The sequence below is a fragment of the Carassius gibelio genome, chromosome B17 (genome assembly GCF_023724105.1).
Source record: "Carassius gibelio isolate Cgi1373 ecotype wild population from Czech Republic chromosome B17, carGib1.2-hapl.c, whole genome shotgun sequence".
Classification (NCBI taxonomy): domain Eukaryota; kingdom Metazoa; phylum Chordata; class Actinopteri; order Cypriniformes; family Cyprinidae; genus Carassius; species Carassius gibelio.
Window position 1 is genome coordinate 22,638,819 of NC_068412.1, and position 22,603 is coordinate 22,661,421.

Sequence of the window (22,603 nt, forward strand, 5' to 3'; positions counted from 1 at the left end):
GACACACTCTCCGTACAGACACGCTGAACAAACAGAGTCAGAGTGGCCCCTGTATGTGCATTTCTCAAGGAAAAGAGTTAAATATGTTCTCTAATGGTCAGGCACATTTGGATCCATCATGTTTGTTGTTATGGACAGCAGGAGGTTTTCCGTTACCACACCAACCTGCCGGATCTGTCTGCTTTTGTATATGTTTTTCTGGGAGAAATTCAGATGCACCAGACAGTCCAAAAAAACGGAGGAATTTGTAAAGACAACCAGACAAGCCTGAAATTGGAAAAGTGATTTTCAATAGCAGCCCTGTGATGGCTTAAAAACATTTTGAAATCATTCTATTAAGAAATTAGCATTTATACACACTTTTTATATGTCTGAACAGAAATATGGTGTAGACAGTAACTCACATTATTCATTTTGCAACAGTATTTTTTGGGGTCAGTACTGTTTTGTGCAATTTATGATTTTTTTGGATTCTATCTATATCTATCGACAGACAGACAGACAGACAGACAGACAGATAGACAGATAGATAGATAGATAGATAGATAGATAGATAGATAGATAGATAGATAGATAGATAGATAGATAGATAGATAGATAGACCACACTGTACACTGTAAGAAAGTCAAACTATATTGTGAGTGAATTATTGTTTACATCATGTTTCTAAAGATACCAACATTAAATAGGGAAATCCACATCATACAGGCTATCCATACCCTAAAAATGACATTGTTCGACCCAAATTTAGGACTAAAGTGTATCTTTTGCAGCTTTGAGGGGAGCTTAACAAGATCTAATCATGGGTCTAAAGAAAAAAGAAAAAGCCATCCTGAAGTGACATGCCAACAGTGGGCAAATCTGCTTGGTAATTACAGCCTTGCGATGAGAGGGGAGGTACTAGTGTGGTAGGTGTTTTTTAATGATGCAAGGGCCAGATATGGTATAAAAACCCTCATCATTGTGCTAGGCAGCAGCAGATCCTGTCTGGCTCATACCACAAGGATATTCAGAAGTGGGAGCCACGGCTGTGTTGAACTTCTTATTTATTTGGAACCCAAGTATGCCGGTAGGTTTGCATTTTTTCTTCTTTTCCTTTGGCTTTAGGTTACTAGGCCCTGATATTGAATGACATCTATCAGCAGGTGCAGATGGGAGGGTGCTCTTATTACTACTTTTGAGTTATGGTTTCAACCAAGTTATTATGAATGGATTGGAAGATGAAATCATTGTTTATGGTTGTCAGCTGTTGTTTACTTTAAAAATGGCTGAACCAATTGTTCCATTATAATATTTCAGCTTTCACCACCAGCAGTTTTCATTACATCATCACATCTAACTCTTTCAATTTCATTGCAGATTTGACCTCTGAAAATGGAACTACAAGTAGCAAGCATTCTTCTTCTCCTGGTTGCCTTGACGGCTGCCCATGGTGAGAGATATGTTGTCAAGAAGGTGGTGAAGGCCCCTCAGTACCAGCCTTACTCAGTAAAAAGCCATGGTATGTATAAAATTTTAAAATGCTTTCCTTTGTTTCCTGCAGCGTGCTTTTGTCTGTGGTACTTGATCTAAATGAGGCAAAACAAATTTTAGGTAAAAAAAAAAAAAAATAGGTATGCACATAGCAAAGCTGCATGATTAGAATCCAGCACACTGATTGGTTGCTGATACACAGTGCTTCCTCCAATAGTGTGATGCAACTTGTGTAAGGTTTTGAATATTCAAATTTTTGATTTGTTGTAGGCTAAAACATGCCATATGTTTAAAGATGCACCATACTATGAAGTCTGCTCTGCTGTCTTTGATTTTATTATTGAATACATTTTTTTTTAAATAATTTTTTAGGTAGCAAAAATGCATTTTACATAAAACTGATTCTTTAGTTCTATTTAAAATTCATACATCATTGTCCTATAATATCTTTCACTGAAGTCCAGTCTGGAGTTTTGAACAATAAGCTGAAGGATGTTCTTTATGGAAAAACATTTTTTAATCTGTTTTCTTATATTGTGCATAACTGTATGGTTTGATGAAATCTGCAAAGCTCAAATATATTTATAGAAGTTATACTTAAATTGGAATTACTGTACAATAAAATACTGTACATATTGATATGATTTGTTTGAGTAGAAGCAATTCAGTGCTGTTTTAGATTCTGAAGTATATGCACATCAAAACCAACCAACCTTTGAAAGTTAGGTATATAAATTAGCTTCTTAGAGACATGTTGAAAAGTGATTTGTCTGGGTGTGTCACAGCAAAATCTAGACACATCTGTTTTGTTTCATAAAAGCTGTGCCTAAAATAATGACATTTGGTATGGTGCAGTTTACAAACCAATAGATTTGACCACATGAAAGCAATCATAAAACTGAAGCCACAGCCACATAAATATATATTTTTAAAACAAGGATTATATTCTGAAGTGGAACTACAAAATGCACAAAAAAGAACAGATAAAGTCATGTAAAACAGACAACTGATTGTTATGAATATATGTAGTATGAATACAAAATATATAAAATACATTTAATGCTGAAGTACCTCTGATTTTACCTCTTGATTGCACTATATTTTCACTGTTTTTTTTATTTTATTTTAAAATCATTTTCTAACTGTTTTTAAGTCCATTTTAAAGTAAACGTTTTAATCATTTTAAAAGTTTTAAAATTGCTTGTTTTAATTTTGTTATTATTTTTCTTCATGATTATTTTACTTTCTTTTATGATAAGCACTTTGCATTACCATTGTGTACGAAATGTGCTAGATAAATAAACTTGCCTTGCCTTGCCTTGATTTTAAGTTAAATTTACAATACAATATTTAAGAAAGAGTTATATCCCTTGAGCCTTTTGATAAATATTCTGGAATGCCTTTGTCAAGTCAAGTTTATCAACATTACAGCATGCAATTGCAGGAAGTGAAATGTTTCTGAAATTAAATTAAATAGAATCTCAGATATAAGATTTAAGGTTAAAATATAACATTTGAAACAAGTACTTTATTCACAAAAATGAAAAATAAATATATATATATATATATATATATATATATATAAGAAATGTAAATAATTTAACATACAAACATATTTATAAATGTATATGTATAGATTTGTCATGCATCAATACACAAGGTTTGAAATGTAAAATGTCTTATTTCTGATGTATGAACACTGTTTTTTCTTGAGTAAAAAAAAAGACTTAAAAGATCTGTAGAGCATACTTACATACTGAAGCTCAACTTGATACGGACTTCCTGTTTCTGTATCTGTGAACCATTCTTTAGTCAAACAATCACTAACAAGGCACTATATGTTTATAGGACCACTTTAAGTGAAACATTTCTAAAATCTTTCCAGATCTGTAGAAACACTGTATATTATAATGTTTATACTGGTATATTGTACTAATAGTGTATTGTCAACATCAAATTACAAGAACTCAATTCCAAAGTGGCAATTCCATCTATAACTGATTATTGCCACTGATGTACAGAATGACTATGAATATTGCCACTGATATGCTTTTTGTTTTATTACAGTGGTATCCGTAGCAGGAGAACCAGGCACCCCTGGTGAGCCAGGCCCACCTGGACCTCCTGGCCCCCCTGGAGAACGAGGAGAAGATGGTGAAGGACTGCCAGGGCCACAGGGACCCCCTGGACCACCTGGTCCTGCTGGTTACTCAGCACCTGGAAAACCTGGTACTCCAGGTGGACCTGGCAAACCTGGAGCCACAGGTGCACCTGGACTTAAAGGAGATACTGGTGCACCTGGTCATCAAGGCCCCAGAGGAATGCCTGGTCCTGTTGGTAGCCCTGGACCAGCAGGCATTTCTGCAACAGGCAAACCTGGACCAGCAGGTCTGCCAGGAGGAGTGGGACCACAGGGTGCGCCAGGTGTTAAAGGACATCCAGGTATTCCTGGTGCACCAGGACCAAAAGGAGAAAGGGGTATTGGGGTTCAGGGGCCCCCAGGTGAGAGAGGTCCAGAAGGACCAATGGGCGCTACCGGAAAGCCTGGTGAGCCTGGTGTTGGAAGACCTGGCAAGTCTGGGCTTCCTGGCGAACCAGGAAAATCAGGTTCACCTGGCCGTGATGGGGAAACTGGACCCATGGGTGCACCTGGTCCAAAAGGTCAAACAGGTGCTCCCGGAATTGGAATTCCAGGTAAACCAGGTGAGAATGGTGCTCCAGGTATGCCTGGCCCTGCTGGCCCCAAAGGTCCACAAGGTGCAACTGGTGCTCCTGGTGCTCCAGGTGTTTCAGGTTATGGCAAACCAGGTGAACCTGGTGCAAAAGGTGAGAGGGGAGTAGCTGGTAGCCCAGGTACAACAGGTCAGAAAGGTGAACCAGGTGCTAAAGGGCACACTGGATATACAGGTGCCACTGGTCCTATGGGTCCAGCTGGTCCTCAAGGGGCAAGAGGTTTCCCAGGTGAGAGGGGAGCAACAGGTGATAAGGGTGACCAAGGTCCAATGGGACCTCCAGGGCTGAAGGGGCACACAGGAGAACAGGGACCCCAAGGCATTGAAGGCAAGCAGGGTTATCCAGGGGCCACAGGCCAGCCTGGTCCAAGGGGAGCTACTGGTGCTCCTGGCAACAAAGGAGATTCTGGCCAAACAGGTGCTCCTGGTGCCCCAGGAACACCTGGACCTGTTGGACCAAAGGGTCATACAGGATATCCTGGAGCAGCAGGTGAAAAGGGTGAGGCCGGTACTCCTGGAGCAAGAGGCCCCGTTGGCCCAGCAGGTCCTTCAGGTCCACCTGGCCTTAAAGGTCACCCAGGTATTCCTGGAGCACCTGGCCCAGCTGGTTTGGCGGCCAAGGGAATTCCTGGACCACAGGGTCCACCTGGACTTCCTGGATCTGATGGACCTGCTGGTCTTCCAGGTCCTGTTGGACCTCCTGGCCCTCCTGGACCTCCTGGTGAGGTCATGTTTGAGAAGGCCCAAAGTGAAACTTCATACCAAGTTCTTGTCAAAAGTCCTGTGTCTGCATTCACTGTTGCAACTGTGACACCTTATCCTCCATCTGGCACCCCAATTAAGTTTGATCAGATTGTGTATAATGCAGAGCAGCACTATGATCCCGAGACAGGTCTGTTCACCTGCCAGATTCCAGGAATTTATTACTTCTCCTATAGCATGCATGTGAACGGTGCTAATGCTTTAGTGGGACTTTATAAAAATGCTGATCCAGTCATGTTCACCTATGATGAGTACAACAAGGGATTTGTGGACCAGATGTCTGGTAGTTCTGTCCTTCAGCTCAATGAGCAGGACACTGTTTATATCCAGATCCCTGATGATGAGGCTAATGGTGTTTTTGCCGCTGATAATGTCCATTGCTCTTTCTCTGGGTTCCTGATTGCCTCTACGTGATAAGGTGATCAACCCCATCACTTCTAAAACATCACTATTTCTCAAACAAAATATCATGTTCTGCAAACCTTCATGCATAACAGACTGTGCTGTTGTTCTGAGAAATACAATCATCTCAACTTGAAAATTCCAAGCAGTGGTGCCAATAAGAAGGAAGTAATTTATGTAACATGTTATCAGGGGTAGAAAGCCAGTTAAAACCTTAACAATTTCATGTTTTTATTTGTGGATTGAGCATGTGAAGTTGTGTCCTAATAATTTCATGTCTTTTCCTCATTTTTATTTTTATGTTTTGTCTTTTTGTTTTCTTGTTGCTGATCACAGTGACAAATTAAAATCTGTTTCTTATTTTACTGTTATTGTTGTCCTTATATCCTTACTGATGCTCTTCCTGACATCCTTGTATTTGACTTGAATATTGTGAGATGGTGAAAATTATGAAAAACAAACTCACAATGTTTTCCTGAATGATTAATTTTGCTCTGTAAACCATAATGACTAAAATAAAATATTTCTAAAAGAGTTTTTGTCTGTGTTTGTGTTTTAGTATGCTGAATAATTTCATGAGTCATTTATTGTGATTTTAGACACATGGGTAACTACAAAAGTGGAATACGATGCAACATAATTAAAACAGCACACACATCTAAAGGATATATTCCTATTTTATGTTGGTAGTTACAAAAAAAGGATAATGATAATAAATTCTGTAGTTTCAAGAGGGGTGTCTTTAAAAACAGGAGAGGAAAGTAAAGAGTATGCTTTGATGACTGTTAAGTTCACCCAACCAAAAGATGTTGGTTAAGTGGAAAGACAAGTCCAATAGAAGACAGTGGGTGGAGGCAATCAGAAACTGGGAGCCACAAGCCACAGGCAGGCACTGCATTTGGAGGGTTTGAGGGATGTGGTTGAATAAAAAAAAGACAAGAGCACCTGGAGGGTAAAGTCGTTACCATCTGTTAGAACAGAGGTGGGAGCCACGTTTAACTGGCATATATATAAGATGAATATCCAGCATCTAAACTAGGAACAGGAATATTGGGTGAAAACACACCCATCCTGTGGTTCCTAGATTAGTGGTGGGGTTCATCTTGGAGTGCAGAAAATACACGGTTCTAAATTATCTTTAGCTTCTGTGGTTGGCTAAAAACATCCGAGTAGTGTCTGTTAACATTCATTTTATACTTAGAAAGCATCTGGCTTTTCTTGGGATTTAGAAGAAGGGTATTTACCAGGATAAATACACAAAAAAAGTTTTTCATCCCTCAAGGTCTTTGTGTTTTGAGAAAGAGGTGAGGCAAGGCCTACAAACCCTCATATAATCACATAATTAAAAATTGTACTGCTGTTGTTCAATATATGTTGGTACTATAGGTTTGATGTTAGAGATGGACATGGAATAAAGATCTCAACCAAAATAACATTTCACTCTATTCTCCTGTAAATTATCAAATTTTCTCAATCACATACATTTAAGGCAAATGCATTTATATTGAAAAAAGAATATTTCAAAATAAAAACTCAAAACTCATTGTCTGTCTAAATCCTTTATTTTTGTTTTGAGTGCCCCTACAACGAAGGGGTAAAAGAAGCATTGTGAATGATTTGCACGCAGTTACATTCCATTTAAAAATCAAGTAGAGATGGTGCTGAAGTATTTACAAGAAAAAAAAATAATAATAACCTACTTGACGATTGCACCAGCAATTTTTCAAACATTGGTGGAACTCTGCTGGAATAAAAACCACTTGGGACTGCATTACACATGACAGGTCAAATGTTTTGATGTTAAACATTCTAGAACATCATTCTCATTGAGACAGGAGTATTTCCAGAAAGGGGGGGGGACATAAACTGATACCATTTATATTATGAAAGAAAACATGACAAAGCCATTTTCAACATTGTAAAATCCAGCAATGACAAAAGCCAATACTAATACATAATGCTGCGCATTGCACAATGCAGCTGCTGAGGTTTTGAGCACCTATTTTAGTGAATTGTGTAATTACAGTAAAATCAAATGAGAACTGAACAATAACTTCTGTAAATTGATCAATGGTGTTGTTTCTGATAGCTCCTTTTTCCACACGCTTGATTTACCCAATTGTACGGCACCAGTACCTTCAACTAACATTTCAACTCAATGTCCTTACGACACTAACATAGTTCAACTACAAAAGAAAATGAAAAAAAACAACAAATTGAAACAAGCAATGCTCTATTAATCTCAATCATCCGCGCACACACACCCACACAACTTGCACAACTGCTACAAAAATCATGAGAAACGTGGGAAAATTTGCCTTTCACTTCCATTCATTCCATCCAACTTCCTTCCTTCAAAATGCCATATACAATGTAGTGGATGGAACGGGAATGGATGAAAGTATGGGAGAAAACAGAAGGTTTGAAATGTCATTGGTTTTTGTACAAATTTTCCATGTTTGTGCTCCTTGGACTTCATCTAAAACTGGCATTTCACCTCCATCTTACTCTGTGGCAGCGGCTGGGGCATCTGAGCTCTCTGCGGCCGCTGGCTCCTGAGGAGCAGCCTCTGCTTGCTTCTCCTCAGCTGGCTTCTCTTCGGCTACTTCACTGGATGGTTTTTCCTCTTTGTTTTCAGCTGGTTCCTCGGCTTTCGGTTCCTCAGCTGGAGCCTCTGCCTTGTTCTCTTCGCTGGAGGCCTCAGGCTTGGCCTCCACAGATTCAGGTTCATCATCCTTCTTCTGCTCACCATTCTCCACAGCTGCTGCTGCCGCCTCTCCACCTTCAGCATCCTTTTTGGCACTCTTCTTAAAGGAGAAGCCGCTAAGTTTGAACGGTTTCTTAAAGGAGAAACGCTTTTTGGTTTTGGCAGGCTCACTGCTAGCTGAAGCAGAACCGTTTTCTTCTGTTTTGGCCGTGTCTTCACCATTCGCAACGGCGGAACTCTCCGCTTCGCCCTCAGGAGCGGCCTTCTCTGCGCCTCCTTCCTCAGCCTTTGCTTCCTCTGCTTTTACCTCCCCATCGGCAGAGTGCTTTCCATTGGCCTGCACATCATCCGTGGCTGCTTCTGCACTTGGAGAGGCATTCCCATTGGTTTTAGCATGGCCATTCTCCTGTGGGAATTAAAAAAAAAATGCTTAGAATGAGTTGTGTTTTTGCGCTGTGAAAATAAATAAACCCCCAAATGTTTGCATTCTTTTCACTTTTTTACAATCTACAAAATTCTGTATGAAAACACTATCTGGAGTCTATAGGTTCGCCACGTGGGTGAAGTCTCAAGCACTTTGTCTGGCTGATGCTGTTGCCATTTAAGTGAAAGCGTTGCAAGATGGACGAGTTGATCCACCAGCGCTGATCATACCGTGGAGATCATCGTTTGGAGTGCACAGATAGTCTTGCAAGGCCACTTCTCATATTAAACCCATTTCTCATATTAAATCCATGGATTGCGACTCACAGCTTATTTGTGCTTCCATTTTATAACAAGATGTGATAAAGGCGTGGTGATTTTACTGAAATGGCTTTGCACGACGGAAAATCTTGATAAAGCTACGACGATGTTTCTATTTCACTCGTTTTTAAACATGGGAATGAAATCACCGAATTTTAACGAACACGTAATTCTATAATTTTAAAAGAAAAAATAACTTGCCGTTAAAACGCACTGGTTAACGTTACATTGGGGTCCGTTCTAATCAACGTGCAAATGATTTTTTATTTATTTAAACTAAATCTTAGAAATGTATGCTCATCATTTAATTTTATACAATAATAACATCGATATTTCATACAACGTGCTGATTTTCAGTGGAAATTGGAGAGTCCCTTTGTTGATAGGCTCATTGTTCATTTGAACCGACTTGGTTTTTGGTACTGCACACCCCCTCAAAACATCACACGCCTGTATAAAGATATTAAAGTTATTACCTGCCCGTTTGATTTATTCGCAGCCTCGGCTGGTTTTTCAGCAACAGTCTCGTCTTTTGCTCCGTTTTTGGAGATTTGCGCTCCCATGCTTTCACACGCAACAAAGAATCGCAGATCAAATGAATGAACAAAGAGCGCGAGCTTCTCCCTCAGACGCGTCGCGTGCTCGCTCTCAAGAGCGTCTGTTTTCAAATAAAACCGCGGAAAAAAAGATAACGAGAGGTAAAGCTGTGATCAACTGATCGGAAAAAAACACTAATAATAGCTCTCTCGCAAATAAAATATATTATTTTGGGATACGAGATGGAGATAATGAAATTGTTCTCTTTTGATAATGAGATGCTGGATACAACGCCCAAATACCCCTGACGTCACAGAAGAGCTGCGTGAGCCAATCAGAGGCCTGCGTGAAACCGGGGGAGGGGCTACACTCACGCACTGGGGGAGGAAGGGCGCGCAACCAGCAACTGGTGATTCAGAACCAATGAATCCAGTCACAAAGGTTTTGATTTTCTTTTTATTGCTGTTTTTAATCTTTAAATACTTTGCTGTTGTCTTAAATCTGTCTCTAACAACATTTATTTTGATTTCTTCAAAATACGAAGGGAGAAAGCGAAAAGCATAGATTTAAATGGCTGAGTATGCATTATATGCTACCACGTTGTCTAAATACACAGACACTACATAGACCAACCATAGACTGTGAGGCCCACACATAGATTTGTGAGCATTTCATTTCCAACGTTCCATCCGTGGATTACAATTTTCCAAAATAAACATCCAGTAGCACATTGCATGCTTGATGAATTCGTTCTGAGGAATCCTGGTGACCTAGATTCAGTCACAGTTTATTGTCAGCCTAAATGGGGCTGTCTTGAATCACTGAAATAGTCTAAAGTGCGCTTCAGACCTCCATACTAACCTCTATGCTACTAACTCACGTCACCATGGCAACTGCTCAACATCACAGCAGATTGCTCATAAACAATAATAATATTGTAAATCTGCAGTGGTGTAATATCTGTTTACGTCTGAATGAGTGAATGAACTGCATGAGTAATCCAGGAAATATAAGGGAAGATTTATATTGCATACTAAGCTGATGGATGTTTTGTTAAACAGAGAAGACTTAAAACGTTAAAGCAAATCACTACACCAACCCAGTTTGTGCTGTCCAGACATTTATCTTTAAAAACATAAATGTAATATAAAATTAAATTAACAAGACATAAATGAATAGTATAACTTTAGATAATTTTAGGGACATTGGTTACAAAAATGCATCGCCATATCTTAAATAGGATTTAATGAGTGAAGACTCACAAAACATTTAAAAAAAAATCAGCTATAGCGTGAAGTGACTCATCAAAATCTTGATAAGTATAAATAGTAAAATATCACAAAATCTGTTGGCCGACGCTGCAGTAACAGATGTTGATTTAGAGCGAGTCCACTGGCAGAGTTTCATTTTCTAAGATTAAAACTAATAACAACTAAAATGGTTGAAAGTCACCCAAACCTTGATCTGCTTTTGCTGATTACTGATTTTGAATACATCTGTAACATAGCATGTCATATACACGCTTAGCCATTTTTTGGCAGTATAACATTGATATGTAACATGGAATTACAATTGGTTTTTGGCATGTACCAGTGGACCCTTTTCATATTTCAGAGGTTCTCAAAAGCGAAAGTAATCATAGTTGGGTAAAATTCTGGTGAACGGAAACTACATATTTTGCATTTGTGTTTGGCCCAGTAGCAAAACAAAAACATTTCTATGGCTTTCTAAAAAAAAAGGGGAGGGGGGGGGGGGGGCATCTAGAGATTTATCATAATAATTATTCGAAAATGTATACATATAAAATATACAAAAAAAAAATAAACATATATATTTCTTTTAAAACCTTGATGATGAGCTGTGCAAATGCATCATCAGTCTATGAAAAGGCCCCATAGTGATATATAATTATACAGAAGACAAGACTGGGGCTAGTTGTCATTTTTAGTAGGCACAATCGCATTCCCAAAAAATCCCTGTTCTTCTAAACCTGTATGATATTCTTTGTCCACACCACAGACTGTAAAAAAAGAGGAGATGCTAGGGATAATTTTAGGAGAATTTTCACAAACCGAGGCTGTCATTCTGTCTAACATCTTCTTTTGTTTTCCACAGAAGAAAGAATGTCATACATGTTTCAAACAACAAGAGGCTGGGTAAATATTCATGAATCACAGAATTTAAACTTATGGCCAAACAATTCTTTTAAGTGATTTGAAGATTTCCAACATTAGCCTACTAAAAAGAGAGTATTTTAAGCTTTCGGCTATTTTCAGCTAATAATAATAATAATGATGAAACAGCAAAAAAGTAAAATGTCAAACCAAGGTCAAACCATTGAAAATATTATAATTAATAAACAAGAATGTGATGACTTGCCCCAACCTGACATTTATGAAAAGTACCCTCCTCCTGAGAACACCATACAACCTTTCAGTTAAAAGATTTGCATGAGGGTGCATTTACTTTGATGATATCGAGGGTTACTTTTGGCAGGCTAAACTGAAAAGTTTCACACCCTAAACGTTTTGTAATTTAACGAAATTCTCAGGAGTGTCTAGAAAAGAAGGTGTGCCTCACACGTGCGTGGATTATATATATCTATAAAAAGTATATTTCTCAACTCAGACTGGACACCAAATGATTGGTGTCACAGGTTGTTGACGATAACAGAGAGATTTTGATGAGCATGACCAGCCAGTCCTTGTTTTCCTATAATAACCTCAGCTGAGCCCACGCTGCATGCATAGTAGAAGCAAGAAAGGACCATCGAGGAGGCAAATGTGCGCACGCACGCACGCAGGCGTCTTCTACGACATCCGATTGGCTGAGCGTCCTGTCAATCACACTCTCGGTCCCCAGAGAATCCGCCTCAGCAACGCCATCATCTGTTACACTCGGCGACAGGAGCAGCCTGAGCCGTCAGGGCCAATGTTGTTATTTTCATAATTCACCGAGATTTTATCAATAGAAAAAGCTGTCTGCAAATGACCTATTTTCGATTCTCTCTTTGCGGTGAAATACAAAACACTTCAGGCGACCCCTCTCTTGGTAAGCTTTTTTTTTTGATGGTCTGGCGTTTTTGATACACTTGGTGCAGACGATTCGTATCCAATGGATATTTTGGTTAATGGAAATGATTGGGGATGGAGGTTTTATAATCCTAGAGCGGGTGGACTGATCATAATGCTTTCGTTTTATCAGCCGCATGATATTTAGGGACATTTAACATCGAGAACGAGTGTATTTTGTGTAGGTAATATGGTGTGATGCTTTTGCTGCTAAGCGCTCGTCTCTGGCAGAAGGATTGATGCGCAGCAGAAAAAGCCTTATGTACACAATTGAATGGAAGAATAAGGCCTCTGTCACTTGACAGTACTCTTCTTATAATAGAATGAAATCATACAATACCCGTTATCAGCGTTTACAATCACAAGTATTTGTGGGACTTAACCGATTTTTTATTTTTATTTTAGTACAATTTGTACAGTCTACTATTGATTTTCTAGTTGTTTTATGTCTGTTCGAATGTATAGGCAGTGGACCTAAGGCACAAAACCTTTTCTCCTCTTATTGCTTTCTTTATGTATGCAGAATGATAAATACAGGGTTAGCACTGTCATGGAAAACCTGGAAAAATCTGGGAAATATTAAATAGTCTGGGAAAGTAATAAAGCCTCAAAACTCATGGAAATGTTCCTATGTTTTGAGTCTCAGAATGTCAAATCCTCCATTTATCAGCATTAAAATCTTTTTGAGACTTATAAAATTATATATATCTCTTAATTTAAGGGACTGGTTCCTGAAATTCCCCCAGCAATCTCTGTAAATATATTTACACAGTAATCATGAACAAAAAGTGAAAAATGACAGTTATTACTGACTTAATTAACATGTCTCCTATACATTTTTTTGTCAGGATGAGTATAAAATTATATCACTTTTAAATTTTTAACAATATAGGTAAATCTGTATTCCTTAGAATATATATTCTATAATGTCTGTGGTTGAGACACTTTTCTTGTACAACAAAAGCTTTTTCTTCTGAATTCTTTGTTTTCTACAGAATAATTATAGTATGTTAAAGAATGTTTAACTTATACAGACATCAGACTTTAAGTATTCTTCAGCACAGTGTGTAATACTTCCCCAGAAGTTGTTTGCCAATAAAAAAAAATGTCCTTGGCTTTTGTTTTGCCCACACAGGCAAAGGAGCAAATCGTATGTTTTCACATCATCTTTAATTGAATGGAATGCGAATACTCCACTGTGGTAGCCCAGTGCTTGCCTTGGTATGTTTATTGAAAATATGTTTTCATCTGCTGTCTGCATGTGTTACATTTCAAGTCCTGTCTAAACATGCCACTTCTATTAATGTTTGTTAATATTAAAATAATGTTCTACAGAATAGAATACTTGCTTCGGTTGGATAATAACCACATCAAAGGAATAGTTCAACTAAAAAGGAAAATTTGCTGAAAATGTACTCATCACATCACTTGCTCACCAATGGATTGAGTGAATGGGTGCCATTAGAATGAGAGTCCAAACAGATGATAAAAACATCACAATAATCCACAAGTAATCCACATCAATTTATGTTTTGTGAAGTGAAAAGCTGCATGTTTAATAAATCCATCATAAAAATGTTTTTAACCTTAAAACCGCTGCTTTCGGCTAAGATACAGTACTATAAGAGTCCACTATCCATAATATTGCTTTCCCCAGTGAAAAAGTCATCTTGTCTGAATCAGGAGAGAAGTATGCATAGATCATTCACCGTTTCTAAGAACAAACAGTCCAAAACAGTTCTAAACTAATTTGTCTGTGGATTTTGATGTGAGAAGACAAGAGTATACTTTTTTATTTAATGTTTTAATGGTTTAAAGTTAATGTTTGAAGTTGATGTTTTTATTTTTTAGTAACACAGCTTTTCACTTTAGAAGATATTTTTTAATAGACTGGAGTGTTGTGGATTACGTGTGGATTATAGTGATGTATTTATCAGTTGTTTGGACTGTCGTTCTGATGGCACCCATTCACTGCAGAGGATCCATTGTTGAGCAACTGATGTAATGCACATTTCTCCAAATCTGTTCTGATGAAGACACAAACTCAACTACATCTTGAATCGCCTGAGGGTGAATACGTTTTCAGCAAATTTTCATTTTTGGGCGAACTATTTCTTTAACTAACTCAATTATCCAAATCATGCTCTTTGCAAATAAGACGAAATGAATCACATATTCAGTGACACATCCATTTGTTTTCACTGTATTTACAGACTGTTTGATTAAAACCAAAGGTCTTTCTAAATCACTTGTTTGAATTAATTATTGATTTATGTCCATTACAAGTTATCACTTGGGGGTATTTACTTCCAGTCAGTTGTTCAGAATATGAATCTGAATCTCCTCGTTAGTATCTCTGATTTGATTACATTTAAAATTAGAAATAAATAAATTTCAAGTCATTTTGAATGAATGTTCATTTATGCCTTTCTTCACCACAAAGAATATAGATAATGGGCTGTGTGCAATGCAAGGATAAAGAGGCAACCAAACTCACAGACGACAGAGAAACTAGTGTCTCACAGCATGCAGGATATCGATATGGGTCTGATCCGACACCTCAGCACTACCCCAGCTTTGGAGTCACCACTATACCCAACTACAACAACTTCCATGCACCTGTCAGTCAAGGAGTGACTGTGTTTGGTGGAGTGAACTCTTCTTCACACTCCGGAACACTACGATCCCGGGGTGGAACAGGTAGAACAAAATTTAATGAGCAATTTGCTGTTCTAGAACAGAACAGAAAGTGAAATATCTTGAAACTGTCCTGGATGTTGAAGTCAGTGTGACATAAAAATCACCTTTATTAACTTTCATAGTGCTCATTCCTGTTTTTACTGAGTCCGTCGGATCGGTCTTCATGATTACAGAAGAAAAAAAAGTTTGTCTTTAGGTCTTCGGAAGAAAAAAAACCTTTCCTTTTTGGCTGACATCACCAAGACCCCCTTTTTTTAGCCCCCCCCCCCCCCTTTTGTGATTTAATAAAATCTGATTCATAAAATCAAGTCATGGCCTAATTTTTTTCTCATTGAATATCCTGTTTTATTAGAAAATATTTATACAATTAAAATTAGTTGTGAATACCGTTTAATGTTTAACTGTTTGAAATAATCTTTATAAAAATATCCCAACAATTTCCACTTTGGATCACATTGTACTGTACATTGTGGAGACTTTGTAATATTTCTATAAAACGGCATTGTTTTAGTAAGCTGATGTTATCTGCCATTGTATTTTGCAGGAGTAACACTCTTTGTAGCACTTTATGATTATGAAGCAAGGTCAGAGGATGACCTCAGCTTCAGGAAAGGGGAAAAGTTCCAGATTCTAAATAGCACGTAAGTTCACAGAACATATTTTAAGAGACAGTCAAAAACAATGTTTCCAGTGTAATCCAATCCAAATGTATTCTTTCTGAATATTTTTTGTAATTCATTTTTCAGTAGGATGCTGTCTGAAATATTAACTAACGCTTCTGATGTACTCTGCTGTTCTAAAGTTTGGGGTCAGTAAGATCTGTAATGTTTTCAAAGGATGCGTCTTTTGCTCATCAAGGCTGCATTTTTTTGATCAATAATACAGTAAAAACGGTAATATTGTGCTTTTTTCAAAGTAATTTCAAGTAACTTTCTTCCACTTTAATATATTTTTAAATGTAATTAATTCTTGTGATGTCAAAGCCATAAAAAAGTCTTGAGCGTTCACATTATTCTTACGAAATTATTTGAATATAGTAATATTGTGTTCAAGATACATTTAATACTATTAGCATTATTTTCAACATGTTTTTCACCATTGTGCTGCGTAATATTTTTGTGGTAACCGTAATATATTTTTCTAGGATTCTTTGATGAACAGAAAGTACAAAAGAACAACATTTATATGAAATATACATCTTTTATAACATACATTTAATACATCATTGCTGAATGAAAATAATGTAATTTATTTAAGAAAAAAATCTTTCTGACCCCAAGTATTTATCTGTACTTTGCCTTTTAAATTCGATTTTATATTTGCTTTATGGTAAAGTCAGTTTCCTCCTCATGTTTATTTGTTCTCTTGCTCCTGTTGCTGTATATCAGGGAAGGAGACTGGTGGGAGGCGCGCTCTCTCACTACAGGTGGAACAGGATACATACCCAGTAATTATGTGGCTCCAGTAGACTCCATACAGGCAGAAGAGTAAGTTCGGTTTTAGTTCTAAAATAGACAAAAGTTAAAAATAAATAGAAAGACTATCCAAAAGAACAATGTCTGTTATTTGTGTTACTCCCAGTAGTATTTTCATTGGGACAAGGGCAATAACATAACTTTGTCATGTGGTCATACTGTTAAACCAAACCAAACACTGTGTATCCCTCTGTAGTTGGTATTTTGGAAAACTTGGCCGTAAAGATGCAGAACGGCAACTCTTGTCAAATGGAAATCCCAGAGGCACTTTCCTTATAAGAGAGAGTGAGACCACAAAAGGTAATTTGCAGTTAAGCTACCATTGGCAAGTGAAATATTTTATTGTGTTCAAAATAAGACTCTTATTTTCACCAGGGCTGCATTTATTTGATCAAAAATACAGTAACACTGTACATTTATACTGTGAAATATTACTAGAGTTCTAAATAACTATTTTTATGTTAATATATTTAAAAATGTCACTTGTTTTAATTATGGCAAAATTCCATTTTTAATCTGCTATTCAGTGTCACATAATACTTTCAAAATAAATGTTTTTACTATCACTTTTAATCAATTTAATGCATCCTTGCTGGGCTAAAGTACTAATTTCTTTTAAAAAAAAAAATCTAATTTTCAGTTCTCTCATGTTTTTCTAGGAGCATATTCATTGTCCATACAGGACTGGGATGAAACTAAAGGCGACCACGTGAAGCACTACAAGATCCGCAAATTGGACAATGGAGGATATTACATCACCACTAGAGCTCAGTTCGAAACTCTGCAGCAGCTTGTGCACCATTATTCTGGTAAATCTGCACTGAATGCAAAATGCAAAAATTAATCCGTCTTAAATGATTAACTAACAGTATAATCTGTTAACATATCTGCATTCAGCCCGGGCTGCAGGGCTTTGTTGCCGTTTAATAGTCCCATGTCATAAAGGCATGCCCCGCCTTGCTGACCTGTCTGTCAAAACCAAAGATGTATGGGAGATCCCACGGGAGTCACTTCAGCTCATCAAACGATTGGGGAATGGACAGTTCGGAGAGGTCTGGATGGGTAAGAGATTAGCTTTACCACATGCCCAATAAAAGAGTTTGATATGCATACGTTTCTTATAATTCCAGGGGTATAAATCTACGCCTGTCAGTGAAGCAGAGAACATTTCCTCTCATCAAAAGAAAGCCAGCTGTCTCGGAAGGATTTATGTGTGATTCCTTTCAAGGGCTGTGTGACTCACTATGAAATCTCGTCTCTGAATGGCAGGCACATGGAATGGCAATACTAAAGTGGCAGTGAAGACCTTGAAACCGGGCACAATGTCCCCAGAGTCGTTCCTGGAGGAGGCTCAGATAATGAAGAAACTGAGGCATGACAAGCTAGTGCAGCTTTATGCGGTCGTCTCTGAAGAACCCATCTACATTGTGACAGAATATATGAGCAAAGGTAGGAACAGATTTTGCAAACAGAAGTGCTAAGTAAATGCAGCTCTTTTGAACTTTCTTTTCATCAATGAATCCTGACAAATGTATCACGGTTTCCACAAAAATATTAAGCGGCACAACTGTTTTCAAAACCGATTATAAGAAATGTGTCTTGAGCACCAAATCAGCATATTAAAATGATTTCTAAAGAATCATGTGACACTGAAGGCTGAGGTTATGACGCTGGACATTCCAAATTTAAAAATGACATTTCAAAATGTATTTAAAAAGAAAACTTAAATTGGAAATTTACTTGTTGTACATCCAAATTAATCACACAGGTTTGTTCACATGTATACTGATCGTCTTTCAGGAAGCCTGCTGGATTTCTTGAAGGATGGTGAAGGACGTGGGCTAAAATTGCCAAATTTAGTGGACATGGCCGCTCAGGTTAGTAAAATGTTTTGGTTCCCATAATAGATTAAGGTATCTGGTTCAGTAAGCACATATTTGACCATAGGGTTATTTAAATATTCATTATAAACATTTAAATCATTGCTCCCGCACTTGTCTTCTAGGTTGCTGCAGGCATGGCTTACATTGAAAGGATGAACTACATCCACAGAGATCTCCGGTCTGCCAATATACTTGTTGGGGACAGCTTAGTGTGCAAGATTGCAGATTTTGGACTGGCAAGACTAATAGAGGACAATGAATACACAGCACGACAAGGTGAGATTTAATTTTTCAAATTTTCCAATTCAGGAAAAAAAGTACTGTTGGAGTTAAAAGATCAGAATTAGTAAAAAAAAACAATAATATGTTGGTTTTAAGTCATGTGTTTCTCAAATTTCTGTGCATTTCTTTCTGTATCTGAATCTTTTGCTTCATTGTTTATTATTAAAATGTATTATAAGAATAACAGTCTAGCGTAGTTTTACAGAAAATATTAATGTTACCATATGGCAACTGCTAAACATTTGGAATGCAAAAATTGATTTGTTCACTGGGCATTTCCTCGTTTTAATATTGGCACCACGTGTATAACTATGTTTAAATTATTTATTTATTCTAAGTGTTTATAGTAAAATATTGAGTTGAATATGAAAACATTACAATATGGCAGCCTCTCAAATGGGGATGACGTTGCTATACAGATCATATAACTGTGCTGTGTTTTATTTACTTATGTTTGTGTTCCTCATGCACATATTTAAATCTGTAATTTCCCTAGGAACGTTGCCCAATTCAAAAGTAGGCCACATTTCGAGATCAGATCCATAAATCCAGTGTTCTGTTGTAGGTGCCAAGTTCCCAATCAAGTGGACGGCTCCAGAGGCAGCACTCTATGGAAGGTTTACCATCAAGTCAGACGTGTGGTCATTTGGAATACTTCTCACAGAGCTGGTCACCAAAGGACGCGTGCCCTATCCAGGTGAGATCTGATGGTGGAAGGTACATTTTTAGGCTGTTAAAATGACTACAATTTAATTCACAATTTTTCAAAGACAGTTTGCTATTTGAGGCTAGATTAAATCTTAAAGGTATAATTTACTCAAAAATCTGAATTCTGTCATTGTTTACTAACCCACATGTCATTCCAGGCCCGTATGAACACAAAAATGTCTCTGTTTTTTGTCCTTACAGTGAAAGTCAGTGGGGTCCAGTGTTGTTACGGACTCCATAGACTTACATTGTATGGTCAAAAGCTGAAAGCATTCAAATATCTCCTTTAGTGTTCAGCAGCAGAAAGATTGTTGTTGTTTAAACTGTTTTTGTCCGTACAATGTAAGTCTATGGGGTCCAAAACAACACTCAATCCCATTGACTTTTCCTTTTCACTTTTTGGGTGAACTATCCCTTTAAGAGCTTGAATAAATGAATGAAGCACAACTCGGCATCATACAGGAATTTAAGGGCCCCACAGCTTTAAAAAAAATAAAATAAAATTCCAGTTAAAGAGCACATGCTTTGCATTTGTCCCTCAGGCATGAACAACCGAGAAGTCTTGGAGCAAGTTGAGCGTGGTTACAGGATGCCCTGCCCCCAGGACTGTCCCAGCTCCCTGCACGAGCTCATGCTCCAATGCTGGAAGAGGGACCCCGAGGAGCGGCCCACCTTTGAGTACCTACAGGCCTTCCTGGAGGATTACTTCACTGCCACTGAACCACAATACCAACCCGGAGACAACCTCTAAACATGGAGCTCCTGCAGAGTACAGAGTATGCCACAACAGACTGCCCTTCAAAAGACTGATCGAAAGAGCGTTTGATAAGGAAAAGCTTCCAAGTTTTGTGCCATCTCGACCCAATGTCTGACACAATTCATCTTCCATTGAAAAAAGGACATGCCATCGCATTAAATCTGTCAGTAAAGCCAAAAATAGTGTTCTGGGGAGACACATCTGTCACGATTAATGATAAGAATGGCTTGTTTGTATGTAGTGTAAATAGTGTGTTTAGTTTTCCCTCGTATTCGGCTTGTTTTATTACTTTTTATAATGCTGTTTTGCGTTCGTATCCAGGCCGAGAATCTCGTCGCTGTGAGGAAAGCATGATAAACAGGGGCGGCATCAACCGTTTTAAGATTGACAATGATTCTGGAAATCATTCCTAGACACTTCCAATAGGATGTTGACCAGCCTCTTTTAAATATTAAAGGAATTGTGTCAATTGTATATTAAATTAACTGTACGTGTCAAAACACTCCCTTTTAGCCGAGACATACAGCAGTGCATATAGGTAGCATTTCTGACACATTATTGGGACTTTCACAGAAGGTAATGATGTCTGCACTGGTTTAGTGATTTTTCTGGGCCTAATTATTTTGCACCCGCTTTTAGCAAGCGCTCAATGTCTTTCTTTTGTATTCTGCTTCTTAGAATGAGTGCATTTTCTATTTAGTCACTTTGGATTAACGATAGAGCAATGTATGTATCAGAATAGTACGAGACCAAGTGGGCATTACGCTTGACCATACTTGCATCTTTCCTGCAAATAAGATAAAATGACTGCTAACATCCTTACTGTTGTGAGAGAAAATAAAACGAGTCCATTAAATGTATCTCACAATATCATGCATTATAAAATAACATGACTAAATGCATAGAGAAATATTATGAAATGGTAGAATTTCACTCAAGGTAACTCATAGCTGGTCTGCCTTGTCTTCTGCCCTCCATTCATTATTGGGTCATTCTTTACTTTTTATGAGCCATATTTCAGGAGCAGTTACTCACCTACTCTTCACACATATAATGTTGATTTCAGTCAATATTTTGGGGTTCAGTTGAAAATCTGCTTTTATCTGGGCCTATAATTTAAATTATGTGCAGCCATTTGTATTAAAATCCAACCTCATGTTTTTCACATTTATTTTTGTACCATCTATATTTGGATTAATTCATAAATATTGTGTTTATTTAATTGCTTTGTTTCACTTATGCACAAACATTTTTAGAATAAAGTGTCATTCAAAATAATTTCTTTCAACCTTTTTTGATCTATCATCAAATTACAATTGAGTGTCTTTTGTGTTTAGATCATTTAGCAGATTTAACATTTCTGTCAAAATTGAATACTACATTAACATTTAACGTTTGCATACGTGGTCTTAAATTCATTTTTATACATTAATACACATTTTCGATTTTAAATGATCAAAAGATAAAATTCTGAAAAAGAAAAAGTACTTGGAAACTTTCTGGCTGTAAAACATAAGTGGTCATTTTGATTGAATTTTTCAGTGCAGAGACCATTAAAAAGTTTGGGGTTGTTAAGATTTAGATTTAATGTTTTTGAAATTACAGTTTAAAGAAACTGCTTTCTATTTTAATATATTTTAAAATGTAATTTATTCCTGTGATGGCAGCCATTCCTCCAGTCTTCAGGGTCACATAATCCTTCAGAAATCATTCTAATATGCTCAAGGAAGATTTTCTTATTATGAGAAATGTTGAAAACATTTTAGTGGAAACTGATAGTTTTCATTCTTTGAGGAATAGAAAGTTCAATTTGACAGCATTAATTAATTTGCATTATATTAAAAAAATAATAATAATTTTCTTTTACATATATGGACATTTATATATTTTAAATTAATTCAATATTTAAATATTAAATAATATTGTATTTTTATATTAATATATGATTATTAAATATAAATATTAAATATTTCAACTATTTAATATATTCATTTCTTAAAATTTTTAACGTTTAGCAGTACCGTTCTGTAATTCCCTCTATGTCCAGCGGAGGGCCACTGCATTCCGGCCAAAACATGTTGTTCCGTTCCACACAGATATCCACATCTCACGTCTCTTCTCAGCTAGTTTGTTCTCTAGTTAAAAATAGTAGCCATGCTTCTATATTTCAGATCTGTTCTACGAAATCACCAGTGAAACCACAGGCAGTGAGATTTGAAAAAGAGTGCTAGTTAGAAGAATGATTAACTTTAAATAGAATGTAATAGATCCTAATAGTAATGATTCATTTAATCCAAATCATGATTTATTTTGAAAACACGATTACTGTAGCAATCCAATATTACATAATATGATGCAATATCACTGATT

At 37.1% G+C, this 22,603-nt stretch overlaps 3 protein-coding genes across 4 annotated transcripts; 2 read left to right on the top strand and 1 right to left on the bottom strand.

The window, feature by feature from the left end:
* Positions 1–946: 946 nt before the first annotated feature.
* On the top strand, positions 947–5,903 carry col10a1a (collagen, type X, alpha 1a). Its single transcript, XM_052580073.1, has 3 exons — positions 947–1,069; positions 1,360–1,501; positions 3,541–5,903. The coding sequence occupies exons 2-3, from the start codon at positions 1,375–1,377 to the stop codon at positions 5,379–5,381; spliced, it is 1,968 nt and encodes a 655-aa protein (XP_052436033.1). The 5' UTR covers positions 947–1,069; positions 1,360–1,374; the 3' UTR covers positions 5,382–5,903.
* Positions 5,904–6,912: 1,009 nt separating this feature from the next.
* On the bottom strand, positions 6,913–9,643 carry marcksb (myristoylated alanine-rich protein kinase C substrate b). The gene is made up of 2 exons (XM_052580834.1): positions 9,297–9,643; positions 6,913–8,482 (listed from the first exon to the last, which is right to left on the bottom strand). Exons 1-2 carry the CDS (start codon positions 9,381–9,383, stop codon positions 7,874–7,876), a joined length of 696 nt encoding a protein of 231 aa, XP_052436794.1. The 5' UTR covers positions 9,384–9,643; the 3' UTR covers positions 6,913–7,873.
* A 68-nt stretch (positions 9,644–9,711) lies between these two features.
* On the top strand, positions 9,712–21,509 carry fyna (FYN proto-oncogene, Src family tyrosine kinase a). 2 transcript variants are annotated; one of them, XM_052580833.1, is made up of 13 exons: positions 9,712–9,798; positions 13,564–13,649; positions 14,872–15,128; positions 15,673–15,769; positions 16,517–16,615; positions 16,800–16,903; positions 17,263–17,412; positions 17,501–17,665; positions 17,873–18,052; positions 18,404–18,480; positions 18,609–18,762; positions 19,334–19,465; positions 20,019–21,509. In XM_052580833.1, the coding sequence occupies exons 3-13, from the start codon at positions 14,882–14,884 to the stop codon at positions 20,225–20,227; spliced, it is 1,614 nt and encodes a 537-aa protein (XP_052436793.1). In that variant the 5' UTR covers positions 9,712–9,798; positions 13,564–13,649; positions 14,872–14,881; the 3' UTR covers positions 20,228–21,509. The 2 variants fall into 2 exon arrangements, with proteins under 2 accessions (XP_052436793.1, XP_052436792.1); XM_052580832.1 differs by lacking the exon at positions 9,712–9,798 and adding an exon at positions 12,226–12,408.
* Positions 21,510–22,603: the final 1,094 nt, after the last annotated feature.